At 53.3% G+C, this 19476-nt stretch overlaps 2 protein-coding genes across 9 annotated transcripts in view; one reads left to right on the top strand and one right to left on the bottom strand.

Moving 5' to 3' along the window:
* The window catches only part of ACSS2 (acyl-CoA synthetase short chain family member 2), a 28628-nt gene extending 17731 nt beyond the window's left edge, over positions 1–10897 (top strand). Inside the window, exons 8-20 of one of the 7 annotated variants that reach the window (XM_015881360.2) lie at positions 157–216; positions 1301–1339; positions 3913–4050; positions 4274–4444; positions 5327–5460; positions 5972–6104; positions 6479–6535; positions 6646–6726; positions 7101–7203; positions 7353–7421; positions 8111–8287; positions 8995–9069; positions 9284–10897. In XM_015881360.2, coding sequence (XP_015736846.1) covers positions 157–216; positions 1301–1339; positions 3913–4050; positions 4274–4444; positions 5327–5460; positions 5972–6104; positions 6479–6535; positions 6646–6726; positions 7101–7203; positions 7353–7421; positions 8111–8287; positions 8995–9069; positions 9284–9411 — 1365 coding nt within the window. In that variant the 3' untranslated portion in view covers positions 9412–10897. Of the gene's footprint in view, positions 1–156; positions 217–1300; positions 1340–3912; positions 4051–4273; positions 4445–5326; positions 5461–5971; positions 6105–6478; positions 6536–6645; positions 6727–7100; positions 7210–7352; positions 7422–8110; positions 8288–8994; positions 9070–9283 lie in introns of all 7 variants that reach the window. The other 6 variants (XM_015881359.2, XM_015881366.2, XM_015881364.2 and 3 more) reach the window with 6 other exon arrangements.
* Positions 10898–11994: 1097 nt separating this feature from the next.
* Positions 11995–18546, bottom strand: GSS (glutathione synthetase). Of its 2 annotated transcripts, none has more exons than XM_015881367.1 (13): positions 18436–18546; positions 17929–18058; positions 17706–17851; positions 16865–16940; positions 16488–16627; positions 16286–16402; positions 15961–16041; positions 15469–15546; positions 14562–14628; positions 13957–14151; positions 13693–13774; positions 13271–13460; positions 11995–12754 (listed from the first exon to the last, which is right to left on the bottom strand). In XM_015881367.1, the coding sequence occupies exons 1-13, from the start codon at positions 18525–18527 to the stop codon at positions 12631–12633; spliced, it is 1518 nt and encodes a 505-aa protein (XP_015736853.1). In that variant the 5' UTR covers positions 18528–18546; the 3' UTR covers positions 11995–12630. The 2 variants fall into 2 exon arrangements, with proteins under 2 accessions (XP_015736853.1, XP_015736854.1); XM_015881368.1 differs by having other exon boundaries at positions 18426–18440.
* Between the last annotated feature and the right edge of the window lie 930 nt (positions 18547–19476).

The following is a 19476-nucleotide window of genomic DNA, read 5'->3' as shown; positions in this document are numbered from 1 at the left end:
CCATCACTAGCTGCCAACCCACAGGGCTCCTGATTGCACAGCAGGGTACAGCTTCCACAGGCTGGAAGCTCTCAGGATAAGGACAAGATATTTGCTTCTCTCTGACCACTGAAGGGTTCTTCCTTTCCAATCATATATGTCTCCCATTTTGTGCAGGGAGCAATGTCTTTCCTGTGCTATAGCTGTAGCAGTGGAAACAGAAGAGAGAAACAGAAGGTATGTTCTTGTGCCTGGCTTCAGGCCCCAACATAACAATCACAGAAACACTGGGAATAGTGCAGTCCCTGCATATCTGGCACAAGAACTGCATCAGCTGCTGGGGCTGTCCCTTGTAAATGAAACCAGTTGGGAGGATGTGGGCCAGAAACAATGGGGTAAGATGGGGTGGAAGGAGGAGAAGGTGTCAGGGAGTCATGGCTTCCTACTAAGCTCCTGAGGCTGTGCACAATCCTGCTGCACAGTGCAGCCAAGTGCTGCCTTTGCCTTGATGGATGCTTCTGTCACCACCCAACACTAACAGCACACTCTGTATCTTCTGTCCCTAAATGTCGGCCAATTAATTCACATCAGTGCATGGAGCCATCCCCAGGTGCTGGGGTATGGCCTGGGCAGGTGGCTGCTTGCCCAGCAAAGGGTTTTGTTTTGGGGTTGTGTTTGACAGAGTCTTGGGCTCTGCTTTCAGAAGGATGGTTGGTGCACGTCTCTGGCAGTAGACTGTGTCTTTGAGTTACCTTTGTTTGTTCAGCTGTGTTGATGATACTGGGATGCTGTGCAGCGTTTGCCAGCCTGGCCATGTTACATTGAGCTCATTTGACTGTCTCTTACGTGCCGTGGGGAGCTGCAAGGAGTGTGAAAAGTGGAGTTGGGCAGCATTTCTGTGCTGCGTTTCCTGGATGAGATGCTATGGTGAAGCCTATCCCTATTCTGACTGCTGGGGATGTGAGGTTATTGAACAGCCATCCAGGCAGAGATGGAGTTGGGCTGCCTTTTACCCTTTGGTTCTTGTTTGGACACATTATTAGGGGTCACTTTCCCCTTTGAGTGCATTTTTATTGCTCTGTTGGCTTTTGTTGGGCGGTCAGTGCACTGTGTCCTGCTCTGTGCTGTTGTACTCAACTGGCTGAGGCCCCTAGAGAAGGCAAACTGGGCCACGGTTGTGCTCAGAGAGCACCTCCTGGCCTGGGCTCCGGATCAGAACAGTCTCCAGCCTGCCAGATCAGCATGCAACTCTTTGCCTGCAAAGCCTTATGTGGATCCTCCTCTTCTCAACTTTCACACCCTCTTTGTGGATTTTTAACAGGAAAAAAAGTCTGAGAGCTCACAGAGACTCCATCCCAAGGTATTTACGTGCAGTGCTGTCTTTCTCTTCTTGGCACTTCCCTCTTGTTCCCCCCTTCATCCCTTTCTAACCACACTGAATCTGCACGGCCACGCGTGTCCTGCTAACTGTGTGACCAGCAGCTGCATGTTAGCAATAGGTGCCACCCTCTGCTTGGCTGCAGACACTGAGTGTGCAGCCCTTTGCCCAGATGCACAAGGGCAGCAAGTGTGGCTTGGGATCCTGCAGTGGCTGTGATACAATCAGAGTGTGAGGAGGTGTGTGTGTGTGCTGGGACTGCCTGGCTGCCTTCTGCTTCCTCTTCACAAAGGGGATGTCCAGCCCTTTCTGTTCTGGTGGAAACAGACTGGCTTCTGTGAAAACACCTGGATGCATGTGAGTATGTTTGCAAGGTGAAACTCAGAACCAGTAGGACTTGCTGCCAGCATCAGGATGACGTTTCACCTCTACAGGCAGTTCTCACAATGTGCTTCCCATCATCACGGGCCGGCAGGAACCACGGGCAGCTCCCCAGGCACAGTGGTGTGCAGGGCCAGGAAGCCTGCAGCCCCACAGCCCAGCCCAGCTCCAGGGCTTTGCTTGCCTGACCAAGGAGCTGCAGTTACAGGGTTTGTGTGAATTGAACACAGGCCACCCAGCACATGTCCTCTGCTAGAGCACTAGGAGAGCTGGGGTTTGCACACTTGAATGGGCTCTTATTAGTCAGCATCACTGTGTGACTTTTTGAGATTCAGATGTTCTCTGGTACCTTGGCATCAGCTGCCCCATGGCCTTGCTGCCTACCCAGGTGGGATGTCCGGTGATGGGCAGGTGCGTGCTAGCTCCCATCCTAGCTATATCAAGCTCTCAGATGTCCCTGGATCAGGGTGTTCAGCTCTCAGAGACTGCAGGCACCTCTATCACTGCTGTGCCTCATAGCTCCAGGTCTCTTTCCTTTCTAACCCGGTAGAGAAACTGTGTAGGACAGAGGCAGGATGCCCTGTTGTGTGCACTGGTCTGGGTGCTGCCAAGCAGGCCTGGCCTTGGGGGCTGTGTGCCATGCACAGGTCTGAGCTGCTCCATGAGAAAGAGGAAGTTTGGTGCTAAAATTTAGTGATCCGTGGAGGAGAGATGCCAGAAGGCAACAGATAGGCTGGTACAAGCTGAGTATGGATGTGTCCCATGTGGTGCCTTGCTGAGAGCTTGCTGATGTACCACACTTATGGAAATTCCCTCCTAAGTAAATCCAGGTGCCGTGGGGTTCTGTGAGAGCTTTCAAAATGGGCTCAGCTGTGCAGTGCTGTCAGTGAAGGGGCAGAGGGGCTGGTGTTCCTGCACCACGTACCGGAGCAGTGGAATCTCAGCGCCTCCAAATGGTCTATGCACGTCTCAGGGTTGCAGTGCATCACTGCCACCCCGTGGCTACTCTGTGCACAGGGGTGCTCCAGCTGAGGGAATTCTGGGGTACATCTGCTTCCTTTGGGCTGCTCTGTATAGCCTGCAGCCGTGAGCTGTTGGGATCCAGTACATGGAGCAGGTTCCCTGTGTTGGTGAGTGCCAGGAGCAGGCAGCTGCTGTGTCTGCTCAGCCACAGAGTTCCAGCAGAACCACAAGATCCCTGTGCTGATCTTTCCATCCTGCTTTGCTGAAGTGACATCTCACTGTTTGAGTCTCTACCTCTTGGACCAAAGGCACTTTCCATTTCTGTTTGCTAACAAGAAATTCTTGTACGAGTGACTGCTAGAATGGGGTGACATCCTGAGGACACTGCACAAGCTACGCTACACAGTGGGCCCTTGTTCTTTCAGCTGATGTGCCCCTGGTGAACTCTCCATGTGCTGCAAGACTGGGGATCGCTGTGCCTGGCTTTGTGGAGGTGGGGGCAGTGGAGGTCTGCTCTCAGTCTGAGCTATCCCCAGGCTCCTCCAAGGAGTGGAGAGAAGGTTGGGTGGAACTGGGTCTTGCACTGAGATGTCCATTCCAGTGATGGTGCCAGCCAGCACAGCTCTCAGGGTGACCTCAGCCCCCATGACAGCCTAACTTATGGGTGCTGGTAGCCCTGTCATAGCCTTGGCACCCTTCATGGGCAGTCAGTGCTGGGTGGTTCAGCACCGGAGGAGCCACTTCTCATCAAGATAGTTGTCTTAAAATCTGGGTATAACAGATTTTCGGGTCTGCAGAGACAAGAAGACTGATGTGTTCCTTTGGTCTTGTGACTCCCATGACAACAAGATCCTGCAAGGTGGCTGGGACTGGAGGATGTGTGGCTGTGACAAGGCTCCTGGCTTGTTTCTTTGCAGCTCAGTGGCGGCCCATAGAGCCAGGAGGGATCCTGTTTTCTATGAAAGTGTAGAGCAGCCACAGCTGCTCCTGAGGGGGGTTTTGTTGGTTTGGAAAATCTACTTCAGATCTTGCAGGAACTTCTTGACTGGGAAGTTGCAGCTCTGATGCATAATTTGCAGTTCTGGGCAGAAGCTGTGCCATGAATTCCTGCCTGGATAGGCCAAAAGGGGTGACAAGGTTGGGGCTGCAGCCACTTGTTCCCTCTCTGTGCCTTTGTGGGGGGCTTGTTCCTAGTCTTGTGCTTTTCTCAGATCCCCTGGGATCCACACGTGGATGTGTGGTGGCAAGATCTAATGAACGGTGCCAGCACGGAGTGTGAGCCTGAGTGGTGCGACTCAGAGGATGAACTCTTCATCCTCTACACAAGTGGCTCAACTGGGAAACCCAAGGTACGTGTCCTATATAGCTTGCTGCCCTGTGGGGATGGGCTGAGCCACAGCAACCCCCCAATGATGGGGTGAGGGAGGTCCTGCCGCCTTGGTGGAGGGGCTGTGTTTGTCATTGTGCTCAGCTGCTGTGTAATGTCAGTGAAACAGTGATGCTCTGCTTGGCTTGGGAGCTGAGGGCCTTGGTGGGAACATGACCTGATGGTTCTGTGCCTTCTCTTTTCAGGGTGTGCTGCATACGGTGGGTGGATACATGCTTTATGCTGCCACTACATTTAAGTATGTCTTCGATTACCAGCCTGAGGACATCTACTGGTGCACAGCTGACATTGGATGGATAACAGGCCATTCCTACATCACATATGGACCCTTGGCAAATGGGGCAACTAGCATATTAGTAAGTGCTGGATGGCCATTGGGTGCCTGTCCTCTAAGAAGTTATGCATGGTGGTGTTTGCTCTGCAAGGAGAATGTTAAGATTTGCTTTTCTCCCTTGTATGAAGCCCTTTGTACCATCCATGCTATGCTGTAGCATGCTGTGGTCTGTGAGGAAGGATGGTATTCCCCAAAGAGGACATGGGTTACTCCTTAGTGGCAGAGAGGATGGTTAGGCTGTATGTATGACTTCCAGGTAATTTGTTTCTCAAATGCTCACATTTCTTTCTCTTAGAAGTGCCAGCCTTGTGTAAACAGGCATCAGGACAACTACAAGCTAATGTGAAAGCTGGATTGGGAGCCAGGGAGTAAAGCTGTTGCTGCTGGCACTAAATTGACAACCTGCATTTAATTCCTGTTTCTCCCTTGTCAGTATATGGCTGTAACTTGTATACACATCAGGAACCAAAGGCTTGGGTCCAAGATTCCCATGTGGAAGAGCAAACAGGAAAATATGTCATGCTGGGAGAATCCTTTTTAGGGTTCTTAGTGCTGTTGGCTGTGGGTCTGTCACTGTGTTTGGACCGATCACCCTGCGCCACATGGACAGTCATTTGGGTTGGTGGGACTGCATCACTGTGATAGCCACCCAAGTGTCCTCCCTGCTAGGATGTTTTAGGGGACATTTGCTAGGACAGTTGAGGTGAGAGGGTGCAAAATCCGTCCTGAGGAAGAAGTAAGAAGGGTCCTGAACTGGTTTCACTGCGTGGTGCCCCTGGCATGCCTCTAAGAACACACAGGGGTACAGCTGCTCTCAGCTTCTCTTGCTTGAGGAAGGGCTGCAGGTCGTTGTGGGGAGATGGCAGTGAGGAACAGCTGCATCACTGCCCTGTCTCCCACTCAGTTTGAAGGTATCCCCACCTACCCGGACGCTGAGCGAATGTGGAGTATCATTGACAAGTACAAGGTGACCAAGTTCTACACGGCACCCACAGCCATCCGGCTGCTGATGAAGAGTGGGGAGGAGCCCGTCAAAAAGTGAGTTAGTCCCCAGGAACACCGGGGTCCCTGGCACCAGCACAGCTTCCTCTCTGAGCAGCAGTATTTCACCATATTGTCTGAACAAAACAGGATCTTTGGCCTTCAACACAGCAATTTGCACCCCTTCACTATCTCCATTGTGGCACCCCAGAGCAGGTCCTTAATTTCACTGTGAGCTGCAGCTAAGCTTTGAGACTGCAGGTTCTCCCCTGCTACCCCACCCAGAGCTCACAGAAGTGTGTTGGGCAGAGGGCTTCTCTGTGCTGCAGCTTGGCCCAAAGAAGGGAAGGAGCAGAGCCAAGTGGGAGCTCAAGCAGGAGGCAACAAAACCACAGGGGTTTCCCTTCTTCCTTCCCCCATGGCAGAGAGCTGAGAAGGGACTGAATCATTGAAACATCAAATATATTTGAGAGGCCTGGGGATTCCTACAGGCTCTGCAGTGCCACAGGCTCACAGCTGCTTTTCTTTGCGGCCTGCTGAGCCCCCGTGAGCCCCCTCCTTTCTGCAGGCACAGCCGGAAGTCTCTGAAGGTGCTGGGGACCGTTGGGGAGCCCATCAACCCTGAAGCCTGGTTGTGGTTCTACCGTGTGGTGGGAGAGGAGAGGTGTCCCATCGTGGACACGTTCTGGCAGACAGAGACGGTGAGTCCTCACCTGGGTGTCTCTGGGACTTCTCCCAGCAGAATGTGCTCCCAGCAGGCAGTGTGGGTGTCTGTGCAGGTTTCCCCTAATGTTTCTTTGGTTCTACAGGGACTAGTTGTTCTCCTTGTCTAGGAGCTTTTCCCAGCATCTCATGTAGCTTGCAAGTGTTGGTTCCCCTTCTCTCCCATGGCCTCAAACAGGCTACATGGGGAGACCTTCTCAGAAGGGTTCCTGACAAGGTCTGCTGCTCTGAACGCTGCGCTCACTCTTTATCATCTCCAGCAGCTACAAAGCTTTGTACCCAAACAGACTCTCTTTCCTCTTCCCCACAGGCTGGCATCATCTAACCTCATTCCTTTTGCCTCTCTTCTCAGGGTGGCCACATGCTTACGCCTCTCCCTGCTGCCACCCCCATGAAACCAGGCTCTGCTGTGAGTATCGCTGTTGCCCTGACAGACAGGACTCCCCACCCCTCTTGTTTGCAAAGTTTGAATGCCTGGGCTCATCTTTCTGTCTCCTTGCTGTCTGGTCCCCATGACAGACGTTCCCCTTCTTTGGTGTGGTCCCTGCCATCATGAACGAGTCGGGGGAAGAGCTGGAAGGAGAAGCAGAAGGCTACTTGGTAAAGAGGGGCTGATCTTCCTCACCATACCCTTGTCTGTTCCCCACAAGCTCCAAGATGTTCTGGGTAGTGTATGCACATCTCTATTTACACTGGATCCCTTGGGTGGTAGGAGCTCCCTTTACTCCTGTAACTCACTGTGAATTTTGTGCCATGAACAAGCTGGTTAAATGATCCATAAAGGCACTTGTATGCATGAGCATGGCAGGAGGGAGTGGAGAGGCTTTCTCAGTAGCACAAGGCAGTAGCTATCTGAGTGCCATCTCTTATGGCCACTTCTTCAGCATCTCTATCATTGCACAGCTCTTTTAACTAGCATCAGGCTGCTTGGTTAAGAGTTGACCACTGACTCAGGTCTGCATTTTTCACTGTAGGTATTTAAGCAGCCCTGGCCAGGAATAATGCGCACACTGTATGGAAACCACCAGCGTTTTGAAACCACGTACTTCAAGAAGTTCCCTGGGTACTACGTGACAGGTGATGGTAAGGCTGTCTGGGCAGCGTGTGGGTGCAGAGGCCTGGGGATAGCAATTAAAATCTTGCAATGTCCTGGCCTCAGGATTCCTTATCAGTTGCTTTAAGAGCTGGCACTGCTTCCTCATGTTGTCATTTCTGGCTATTTTTAGGTTGCAGGAGAGATAAAGATGGTTATTACTGGATCACAGGGCGAATTGATGACATGCTGAATGTTTCTGGTAAGAACAACTTTTGTCTTCAGTGGGAGCCACTGTGCTTCCTGATGCTAGTTAAAAGAGCCTCTTTGCTTTTATGGGCAGCATTTCCCCATGTGTGAGACTGCCCAGCAGCCTGTCCTCTAGATGGATCTAATTGCTGGGTCAGGTTTGTTTCCAAATCAGACATGCCTGTGACTTTGTGGTTTTCTGTGGCAGCAGTCCCAGAACATCAGAGTGTGAGTGCAGGCAGTATACAAAAGTGAGTTGTGCCCCAGCCTTGTGTTGGAAAGCTCTGTTTCATTGCACAGCAGTGACCTGGAGCAGCGCAGGTCCAGCCTGTTCCTCCTCAGCTGACCTTGTGGGCAGCTCTCCTTTTACCAAATCCAACTCCTTCTCAGCCTGTAATATGTTTAATCCTGTGTCTGTGAACAATTCACAGACCTGTTAAAGAAGGAAGCCTAAAGATGGGAAGGAGAACAGACAGAGATGGTAGCCTCACCATGCAGCCTGAGCTCATGTGAGTGATGCCTGGCAGCCCACACCACTGCAAACTGGTTTGAGAAAACAGCTGGAGAGAGAAGCAAGTGAAACCAGTCCTCTCAAACATGCAGCTCAGGGCGTTTTACACTTGCACACCTCTTCTTCCTAGTTGCTGTGGGGGACTGCAGGCCTCCATGCAGCTCTGCAGTGCGCTGCCTCTCTGTTCCCAGGCCACTTGCTGAGCACTGCAGAGGTGGAGTCAGCTCTGCTCGAGCATGGAGCCATCTCTGAGGCCGCTGTGGTCAGCCACCCACACCCCCTGAAAGGCGAATGCCTCTACTGCTTCGTGACGCTGAAAGATGGCCATGAATTCACCAAGAACATGATAGATGAGCTGAAGAAACAAGGTAGTAACAGCCAAACTGCTTGGAGGCTGTGTTGCAGAGAGAAGGGCAGTGATGGGCAGGGAGTGGAGGGGTTAAGGGCTTGGGTGCATAAATGAGGGTGCATGTAGTCTGGGGAATGCAGCATGGACAACTGCATCAAGGTGCCCCCTCTGATTACAGAGCATGGCTGGCAAAGACTAAAATTAGTTCTCCTGGCCTTTGGCTGCTCGTGTGATGCCATCTCTACCTCCTGGGAGCTGGCAACCACAGGGAGAATTTAGGTAGCTTTTGTTTGCATGGAGGGCATGGTTCCTGTGGCTCTCCCTGGTTGATTTCAGAACTGTTTGGTTACTTTGGGAGGCAGAAGGGAACATTTGCAAACCCATCTCCTGCAGCCAGAGAGCACTGGCAGAGCAGGGACTGACCTGCCATGGGACTTTCTTCTCTGCAGGAACACATTAGGAAGAATCAATCCTAGCTCTGTCAAAACGGTAACAGTGATTGGTGCAGCAGTTATTGAGGTCTCTTGGAAATGGAGAGAATGAGAAGTGGAGTGCAGCTGCCTTTGGGAAGATGTGCTGAGCCCTGTGCTCTGTGAGCACCAGGCTGCCCTGGGAGCTGGGCTCTGCATGCCTGATCTCAGTAGTCCTGCCAGAAAAAAATAGATGCAAGATCTTCTTGTACCTATAATGAAGATTTGTTTTGTTGTTTTTTTTTTTGTTTTGCAGTCAGGGAAAAAATCGGACCGATAGCAACACCTGATTACATCCAGTATGCACCCAGCCTGCCCAAAACCCGATCAGGTAAGGCACCCAACTAATGTGCTGGGGAGGATCAATCAGTTCCTGCCAGTGGAAAGGAATTAACTATCCCTGAAATGTTTGTCAGGGAACAGCTGAATCCATTGTGGGCAACCCTAGGGCATATATGGGATGCTGTAGGTCTGGGCACTGACTCCTGTTAAGGATGCTGAAGAGATCCTAAGTCCTGCTTTCCTTTTTATGGTTGTCCTTACAGGAAAGATCACCAGGCGGATACTAAGGAAGATTGCTCAAAATGACAGAGATCTGGGGGACATCTCCACCTTGGTAAACCCGGGCATTATAAACCAGCTTTTCAACAACAGATGCAACACCAAACTGTAGCAGCATCACCTCTCCCTGCTGAACAGAACTGTAGCAGCAGTGTCCCAATGAGCAGGTCCCTCGAGTAACTACTGTCTGCCCTGGGAAAGAAACCTTCACCTGTTGAAATTGAATGTACAAATGTTAAGAGACGAAGGAAGGCTGACCCTGGAGAGGCTGTGTCTTGCCAGTGTGTTCATGCCTTGGAGGAGCCTGCATGTCGCATCAGAGATGAGTATCATGCATCTGAGGTTTGGCCTCATTTACACAGGGACTTGTGACTTGTGCTCCTCTGTTTCCATCACCTCGATCTTGATTTTTATTTGTTTTCTCTTGGGGGGGTGTTGATTAACTTTATGTAGTTGAGGGGTCCTGGTGTCCTTCCCTTAGTGTGAAGGAGCTGGGAGCAGGTTGTAGGGGAAGTGGTACTGGAGTTACTTAATGCAGGCAGGCAAGGGAGGCTCACTTGCCACTGTCCACATGCTGAGTAAGCTTCCTTTTCTACTCAGAGCTATGGGAAAACTTAAAAGCACTCTCACATCATAAGCACAACTGAATTTTAGCATCCACTGTTTTCTAGCTTAGGTCCCATACCTGAAAGGGAACAAGGCAAGGTTTGGGAGCTCTGTGTTTTAGCTGGATTTTTTAGAGCTCTTTGGTACCAGGTTCTGCTGTTGCTACCCATGTAGTGCCAGCTGGTGCATGTTTCCCAGCGTGGGGTCCTTTGCTGGCTGTGGCCATGGTCTGGGTGCTTGCAACCCAGCTTACATGGGCTCATCCTCACAGAGGCAGCACAGCCAAATGTTCCTTTTGAGGGCTGGGTCAGGTGTGTGCTGCTGGTACCAAATGAAGCAGGGCCAGAGCACTGCAGAGGCACCTTTCCCACTGCCAACCAACCAAATGTGGTGTTACTTCTGCTTAAATCTGGCATGACTTGATGATGATGAGAGAAAACAGTAACTCCAGCCCAAGCCTGAACACCAGGACGGTACTACCAAAGCCAATGTTTCCTCATCAAGTTGATTACACTGAACATCAGCCCTGGATTGAGCTGGGAAAGATACCTCCTTGTAATGTCTGTATTGAAGTCACACCTGAGCCATTTGATTTCTACACTTAAACCAAAGGAGAAATGAGCTTTAAATCTTGTTGCAACAGGTTTTACCTTGAAATTGAGCTGGTGTTTGGCTGGTTGGGGAGGAGGTGGTAACTCTTCCAAAGCTCAGGGCAGCTGTTGTTGCAGGTGCTCTGCAGAGCTGCTGCCCAAGTCTCATTTCTTGCCTGCTGCTCTCACCAGCATGGTATCTGTCTGTGACGTGTAACCTCAGTCGTGCCTGTGTCCCACGTGCCACCCACTGCTCCCTTCCGCAGGACTGTGCCACTTTGACATGAGTTCCTACATCTGCTCTCCTCCTCCGTTACTACTGTTGTGTAATTTTGGCTGGAGACAGCTAGAACTCTATGCAAAATGGAATTAAAAAATCAAGAAAACAAAACAGAAATGGGTTTAGAGCGTGTGCAGGAGTAAGTGCATTGTAAATGTTTGTCTGGTGTAGAGTCCAAGGGGAGACCCCTGTGCCATAGCCAGGATTTGTTCTGGACCCACAAGTGTTGCAGGACAGACACTCATCCCTGCGCTGGGGTTGAGCACTGAGGATGCTTATGTGGCTGCAGTGGTGTCAGGTGATGTTTATCTCTTTTCCCAAGGCTGTGGTTCAGTTTGTGCTGCCCCTACACTGGGCAGAGGGCAGAAACTCCAGGGCCACAGCCTGTGCTTTATTTTTTAACTGGTCTGCAGCCAACATAATTCCACCAAGGTGTATGGAAAGCACCAGACTGCATGACACCCACGTGTCATCAACGTGCAGGATGGATTCAGGAGCAGTACCAGGGAGAAAACAGCATGTGCTGCCTCCAGCAGCTCAGAGCCCTGCTCCAGTGCTGCTCATCTCTTGCTCCTCATGGCAGCAGCTAACCTCTCTGCTCATTGCTCCAGCAAAATGCGCACCCAAGGACTAAGATCAAACTGTTTCCTCCTGGAGTCCATCATGCCTCACACCTGCAGTTCAGCATTGGCTGCTCATGCTGGGCTGCAGCACAGGACACATCTCCAATGCTGCTGCACAGACTTGAACAGAGCAGAAGCTGCCAGGTTGCTAAGTTACATGAAATGTCCACGCACAGGTGTGCAGCTGCCCAAAAGCCATGCCTGGACCAGCTGAGCTTGGAGGGGAGGATGACACTGATGGGCTGCAGTGAGCTCTCAGCTGCCACCACAGCTTGTCAGATCAAATTTGGCTTTGCAGGGACCAAGTTGAGCAGAGCCAGCTCCCCGGGTGTCAAAGCAGTGAGCAAGCGTGGAAAGGAGGCTGTGACCCCAGCTCTGACTACAGGACGGAGTTCGAGCAGAGCCCAGAGCAGCCAGCAGCCCTGATGGCTTCACCTGAAGCTGGGGACAGAGCTCAGCAAAGGGCATACCCCCACAGCTTGCACTCAGCCTGGCTTGCAAAACACCCATCATGCTACCCCAGCTCCAGGTACAATTTAAGATACGTGTCCCTCTTTGCACAGCTATTCTCAGACAAAACTGACCCCAGAGCCTTGTTTAGATTCAGCATGTTTTAATCTCTGGTGGGGGTAATCAGCCTCCCCAACTGAACACCAGCCACAGATCGTGGAAATCAGCTGGCAGATCAATGCTTGATTGAGGCACCTGGACCGCAGGCTGTAGGCACAGCCAGCAGGGACATCAGGAACACAGGCATGGAGCCTCGCTGCAGTCACTGAGCAGCAGAGCTCAGGCTGCCTGGGTGCTTCACACCAGGAAGGGGCACTTTGTGTCACACCTGGAGTTGCTCAGCTGAGCAGGGCTGGAGTGGAACAGGGGTGCACTGCAGACATGAGCCCATGGGCAGGAGCACCCACTGCTCTGTTCCCATTAATTCAGGAAACCTGGGGGAGACGCATCTTGTCATCCCTCAGTGCTGGTCCCACAGTGAAGCCAAGAGATTGCATGGACAGTGATAGAGGTTTGGGGAAGCTACAGCACGGCAGCTGTCCACGTATATAGGAGCATAACAAAACTGGGATTGGCACTGAGCAGGGTCACCTCCAGCTCTGCAGCAGCCTCCAAACCAATACAAACCCCTTGGCTGTCTCCAGCCCGTCCAACCTTGCCAGGCACACCCTGAGGGAAGCAGTCCCATGACAGCCCAGCCCTGTGGGCACTGCACGAGGAGCTCACACCAGGTAGGGGGTGTCCAGCACTGCCACCCCGGCTGCCACCCCACCATCTGCATGTTCCACTGCCTTCGTCCGCAGCAGGTGCCCGGCTGCCTCGTTCAGCACCAGCTCTGTGCCCTGCCTGCAAAGAGAAGGGAGCAGGGAAGCATAGTGGAACAGAAAGCCCACAGCATTTCTTCCATCTGCAACAATCTGAGTCGTGGCCCCTGCTGGTGATGCTGCCCTTCTTTGACTGGTGGCTGGAATGCTCTGCACGGGAGCAGTGCTGGGCTGTGAGTGCTGCCAGAGTGCAATTGCTTCTAAAAGTTGTAGGAGGGCTTCAATGTATAAGCTGTGGAAGTGTTTCCGTGGATCCTCTATGGAGGGCTTTAAACAGAAGCAGCAGCTACTCAGAGCTGAACATCACCACCTCCACCTTCAGGTCTTTCTGAGTGTGGCTGTGTTGGTGCTGGGATGCTCCAACTCCATGTAGCTGTCACACCACTAACCACCAGTCTGGAAAGCTGCTGCTGGGCACATATCCCACCCAATGCCACCTGTCCCTATCCCTCCACCCTGGAACACCTGCCCTGCTGCTGAGATGTTCCCCTGAGACAGGAGCAGGGACAGGAACCACCCCACACTGCACAATGCTCACCTGACATAGACACCGAAAATACCAAGCTCTGAGATGCACTTGGAGGCTTTTAGGGGACTGCGTGCCCTCAACAAGTAATTCACTGATGGCTGCGGCTCGATCTTGTCCATCAGGATGTAGGAGGTTCTCTCAGGGCTGTCTTTGATCCTCTGCAAGACCTGCTTGAGCTCCTCACCATACAGGTTGTTCCCTGAGGGTGGAACACATGGGTCAGGTGCCTGTTCTGCCCTGTCAGCACTGGGACCTGGAGCTCAGCAGGAGCAGTGCTCCCTCACCACTGTGATTCATCCCCATAGGCACAAAGTCACTCCACTCCACCCTGCCTCTCACCCCTCCAGCCAGGACCAGGAGACATCACAGTGATCCTGGACACGACAGTGTGAATCACACCAAAACCCAGGGGCACCCGCTCCACTTCATACCTCCTCCTTCTCGCTGTGGTTTCAGCACAAACCGCTCAGGGTTGGCGATAGCTGTGGCAGCAATCTGGTCACCCTCTTCACCCTGGAAGACAGACAGCAACAGCAAAGCATCAGTGAGGAGCAGGAGCTCCTCCAGATACCTCTCTGAGCATGACTACCAGGGGCCCGAGGCCAGCAAAACACAATGAAGTTTCTGAACCATGGAATTACATCATGCAGGCCAAGCGTGTGTCTCGTCTTCACCCTCATTCTGATCCCACTCACCACATCCAGCGAGTACAGCCCAGCAAATGTTGCTCTGATGCGTTTGACAGCCTCGGCGTTACCAGGGAGCAGCTTCTCCAGTGTCCCTGGGCAGCTCAGCTCTTGCTGCACCTTCTTGGTGCCAGCCAGCTGTGTGGCAATGTCGGGGCACTTCACTGCCCGTGACCTCTCCAGCAGCAGCCGTGCCTCCCAGTTCTAAGACAGAGGGAGAGCAATCAGCCCCTCAGCACAGCCAGGCTTCCACCTCTTGTTTCTGCTCAGCCCTTCATGTGAGATCCCTGTTCTGCCTGCAAGAGCTGCTCTGTATTGTTCTCACCTGCTACTACCAGTCCTAATGCACAGCTGAGGGCACAAAAAGGTTTGTAGTTCAAGCCTTTAAGTAGGTGCTCATCTGCATTAACCTGCATTGCTCAGCAGCGTCTCAGTGCTTCAGACAGGAGGTGCCCACAGGAGTGGTGGCTGCAGAAGGAAGTCACCCCCTTTCCTTACTACAGGAGCACCACATGAGCAGTGGGGACAAGCAGCATCCCACACCAGCCAGGACAGGACCGTGGGGTGCTCCAAACCTCTGCCACATCTTCTAGGAGCAAGCAGTGGGTGCTGACCTGCTGATCGTAGTTGCTCGGCACGTAGCCCTCTCTGTAGTACACCACTGCTACCTCCTGGCCGTCCCTGGAACAGAAAGCAGCAGCCATCAGAAACAGCAGTTCCTTTGCCCAAAGCCCAGCACGTAGGGGCTGACAGGCCCACAGGCAGCGTGTGATGGGGTTTGCCCTTTCTGCTTTGCCTCCCGAGCAGCTGGGACATGGGAAGCCCTGCCCTAAGCACAGTCTCCATAAGTCAGGCACGCAGCCCAGGGGAAGGATGCTCCAGAGGAAGCACTGCAATGCTTTTCCCTTAACCGCCCGGCGCTGACAACTGTATTCATTAATTAAATGTAGCGGAGGCCCCAAAGGTCAGAGCATGGAAAAAATCTGCCTGACAACAGAAAAAACACTGGCATGCAACCACAGCTTCCTTTGGGCTCGTGCAGCTCCGAGCACGTTAGCCTGGGGATAGGACTAACGTCACACTTGGCATCAGCTGCCTGCGTGGGTGAGATGTGGAGTGTGCTCAGTGCCAATGCTTCACTGACACGCTGCTTCCTCCTCCAGCACGGGTAACACAGACCCAGGCAGAGCATCACGTGAAGGGTCAACAGGAAATGTATTGGTGCAAACTTCAGAGACAGCCTGGGTGTGCTGCAGATGTGCACGGAGGAAGAAAGGGCCCCGTAGAGCTTAGAGGATGTGATCTGGGGGAGCATCAGCTGCAAAAGGCTGATGTGCGCATGCAAAATCCCATCACAGTGAAAACACAATCACATAATCCCTAAGGGAAGCAGCAGCAGCCTGGGGCACAGAAGAGACTTGCATTCTCAGAAAGCTATTATTTAGACTCAAAAGCATCCCACTGACTCCTATTGCTGTGTGCCCAGTGCAGAGCCAGAGCGCGCACCTTGCTCCTACTCACACAAAGAGCCTCCGGGTGCCATCCAGGGAGCCCTGCTCATACACGTCCCGGAACCGCCTCCTGATGACCCGAATGTTCCTGCAGGAGGAGCAGGGCGGTCACAAGATGCACACACAGCTCATAGAACAGCCCCATTTCCAGCACCCAGCCCATAATGCTGCAGAAGCAGAATGTGCTGAACACCCCGCCTTCTTTTCACTTCCAAAAGCTTTTCTTAAGAGAAGCCATGTCCATTCTGCTCTGTCACCCTGCAGGACAGGCTCATTGCTGGCTTTCCAGCCTGTGGCTGCAGACACTTTGCTTCCTGGGGAACCTCCTCCCTTCAGCTCTATCGTCCCTCCCCACACAGTGGCACTGTGGCCCTGCAGAGCTCATGCTGGGGCCGTGGCTTTTCCCCAACCACTCTCAGCCAACAGGCCAGGAACCCAGGATATGTATTAACCTTAACCTTGCATAGGTGGCCAAATGAGAAGCAGACAGACTCTGCTTTACCTGTCCCACAGCTCATTTTCCACACATCGCTGATCAAAAATATTCCTTTGGGACTCCTCCACCAGGAACATCACCACGGCACTGCAAGAGACACACGGAGCACCATGAACCCTGAGCTCTCTCACCAGGCTCAGCCACCACTGCTCTGTGATCCACAGCCTCTTGGCACAGAGAGCAGGACCTGCCCTATGACAGCACCACGTGCTGAGCACATACACAAAGGGGAAAGGCAGGAAGAGGCTGGGCTCTATCAGGGTCATTAAACTGTCCAGGAAATACAGCTGTAAACTAAACAGATGCAGCTCCAGGAGCTGGCAGCACTCACCTTGGCGAGCCGTACAGCTCCCAGGCCTTGGCGATGCCCATGGCCAACCCAAGTGCAGGGTTATTGGGCAGCAACCTCGCCGCCTCCTCAGGCTTCCCCAGCACTCTGAGCACCCTCCTGCAGGACAAACATGGCTCCAAACCTGACCCCATGCACCACGGGTCTGTGCTGGGGCACAGGGTGGGCCGCAGCTGCTCCATACCCATGCACAGCAGCAGTGCGGGAGGCGAGGCCACCGAAGCTGGCAGCGATGGTGTTGATCTCAATCTGTTTCAGTGCTGGAGGGCTGGCTGCCCCGCAGTCAAACATGTAGTCAGAGCGGTTGATGCCTAAAAACACGGACTGAGAAGGAGGGGAGGGAGTGAGGTGGGACCCTGCATCCATAGTGTATACAAGTGATGAACAAGCAATTGCTCAGCACCCCCAACTGATGCCCAGCACCCGCGACTGATGCCCAGCCAGCCCCTAGCAAACAAAAGAGAGTGAAATGAACTCCCACTGCCTTGAAAACCCCTTCCATATGATGCCATATGGCATGGAACATCCCTTTAGCCACCCACCCACCCAGCTGCATCCTACCTGTGCCAGCCCTTCGTCCAGAACCTGCTGATGGATCCTAAAGAGCCGTGCTGTGAAATCGTCCACCTTGATGGTGCTGGAGGGACAGCAGGAGCAGGTCAGTCCAATAACCGCACTACAGAGGCACTAAGAGAATCCCTGCTGGGGATATTCCTAGTGCAGTGCATGGGGATGTGGGAGCAAAAGCAAAGGAACACGACAAAGGTCTGAAGATACAGGGAAGGGCCCATAGGCATCCCTGTGCCTGCACACACAGCTCAGGGGCTGCACCAGCTGCCTGTCCTGCTGGGTTTCCACGTGCTGCAGTGCTGAGTGCTTCACAGAACCACAGAATCATTAAGGTTGCAAAAGACCTCCAAGATCATCCACTCCAACCCCAACCCATCCCACCATGCCCACTCCCCATGTCTGTCAGTGCCATACCTCCACATTACCTGAACGCCCCCAGGGACAGTGACTGTACCAACTCCTGTTTGTCCCAATGCATAACTACAGAAGTCTCCAAGCTGAACTTCCCATGACACAATGTAAGGCAACTTAAGGCTTTGGCAGCAAGCGCAGACAAGACCAAAGCAGGTTGCTACAGACAAGACTTGAGGAAGCCTCAGGCTACTCGAATTCACAGCCCCAGTGCCAGCAAAGCAAGAAGCCACAAGGCTCGAGTAATGGGGAGGCAGAGGTCACTGCAGGCAGCAATGACGGCACTGAGGGTTGTGCTGCAGTGGGCACGGTGGGCTCATGGCTGGACTAGACCATCTTTGAGGTGCTTACCAACCTTAATGACTCTCCTCAATGATTCCATGGCTCTGCATTGCACTAAACACAACCAGCAACACGTTACCTGGCCAAGGTGCGCTCCAGGAACTCCTTGTCCCTGCTGATGGCATCCACCAGCAGGTTGAAGTCCCGCTGCACAGCATACGCCTGCTCAAACAGGGCACGGGGCACGGCCGAGGGCAGCAGCGTGAAGGGCGCATAGCTCACCACCTGCAGGGGCATAGCATCAGTGTCTTGGTATGGGGCTGTGCTGCTCTAAGGGGGGGACCAGGAGGGGCTGCACTTACCTCGGAGGCATTGGGCTCAGCATCGGTTCGCATCAGCACACCCTCCAGCAGCGCCGCATCCACCGCCACCACTGCTGCCTGCTTCAGGGCTGCCTCATCCCTCAGCACCGCGTCCCACGGCCCCGCCATGCTGCAGCACCATAAGGTCACCCACAGCCCCCTGAGCAGCCCCGGCTTTGGGGTGAGGAGCTGCAGTGCCTGCCCTGCCCCACTGCTGGAACCCAGCACCCCACAGCTCCCCATGGACACCCATGGAACCCTATAACCAGTATCCAGCCCCACGGCCTCCCCGTTACCTACAGCCCTTTTGCACCCTATAGGCACCCCACTCCCCCCCTTTGCATTCCATGTCCCTCCAGTCCCCCATTGCCACCCTGCACCCCATGGCTCACCTCACACCCTCCCTTCACCCCACAGCCCTGAGTCCCGCAGCACCCCACTCCCCCCCTTGCACCCCATAACCCTACACCCCATAAGCCCCCTATAGCCGCACACACCAACCCCTACCTGCTTCCTGCGCTCCCGGGCTGCCCCGCCTTCTTGCCGGCGATAGGACAACAGTCTGGTCCTGCCCCTAAAAGCCCATCGATGGGCAGCATCTCCGGCCTATCAACGTGGAATAAAGCGGTAAAGGGGGAGGGTAGGGCTCAGAGAGCACATGCGTGCTTGGCACTGGGGTGTGGGGGGTGGTTATGGGAGCTTATGTTGGGTATAGGGCATGTTGGGTTTGAGATGCGCTGGGTGTTGGATGCATTGGGTATAGTACGGGGTGGGTGTAGACGACCTTGGGTCTGGATCTTTAAGGTCTGCTCCAACCTAAGCCGTTCTATATGATGCTATGAGCAGTGCATGCAGATAACCCATGTCTCTGCTACTCAGTGGGCAGGGAGAGGGCGGCTGTGAGCCGGCCGTGCTGCCGAGGTATGCAGGCATTCGATACGATACAGCTGCTGGTGTCCCCAGTGCTCGCTTCCCCTGGTACCCTGTTAAAACACAATCGCTTCATTCTGCTTTGCTGCAGTTCCGGCTGCAGGGAAACCAACTCATGGTGCTTTGGCCGATGCTGTTGTGTCTTGAGATGTTTGCATGCAGGCACTGAAACACATTGTGCAATGGAGTAGCAATGAGCCTCTGGTTCGACCCTGCGAGCAAAAAGGGATGATGTGATGTTCCACAGCTGCCAAATAGAGGCAGAACAATAGGGCTATTTATGTGGATGGAGCTCACAGGGCTCCCCAGGGAGCCCAGCCCCCTCGCTGTCCCATCCTGATAGAGCAAAACAAGGCAGAGCTCCTGCACCCCGGCTTCTCCGTCATAGGAATACCAGCTTGAGCAAGGGCATGAAAGAAATCTATTGTCTGCATTGCAATGTGAAATGCTCTGCTAAGGCCAGCAATCTTAAACCCTCCACACGTGTGCCTATTGTTTGAAGTGCAGAACAATTGAGGGGTGCTCTCATGGGCTAAAGATAGCCAGGCAGCTGGTGCTGTCCTTTCCCCTGTAACTGAGAATAAAACAATGCCCGAGTATTGTCTGCATGACTGGAGC

This window comes from Coturnix japonica, chromosome 20 (genome assembly GCF_001577835.2).
Source record: "Coturnix japonica isolate 7356 chromosome 20, Coturnix japonica 2.1, whole genome shotgun sequence".
Lineage (NCBI taxonomy): Eukaryota > Metazoa > Chordata > Aves > Galliformes > Phasianidae > Coturnix > Coturnix japonica.
The sequence above is the reverse complement of the archived record's forward strand: the minus strand, read 5'-3'. Positions and strand labels throughout refer to the sequence as shown.

Bases quoted from the DNA above. Each gene is read 5' to 3' on its own strand.
- GSS (XM_015881367.1), bottom strand. From the start codon at position 18,527: ATGCTGCCCATCGATGGGCTTTTAGGGGCAGGACCAGACTGTTGTCCT. The intron at 16,941-17,705 runs GTAACGTGTTGC...CTGTCCCTCCAG, and splicing joins CTGGAGCGCACCTTGGCCAG to CACCATCAAGGTGGACGATT. The intron at 13,461-13,692 runs GTATGAAGTGGA...TTCCACCCTCAG, and splicing joins ACCACAGCGAGAAGGAGGAG to GGAACAACCTGTATGGTGAG.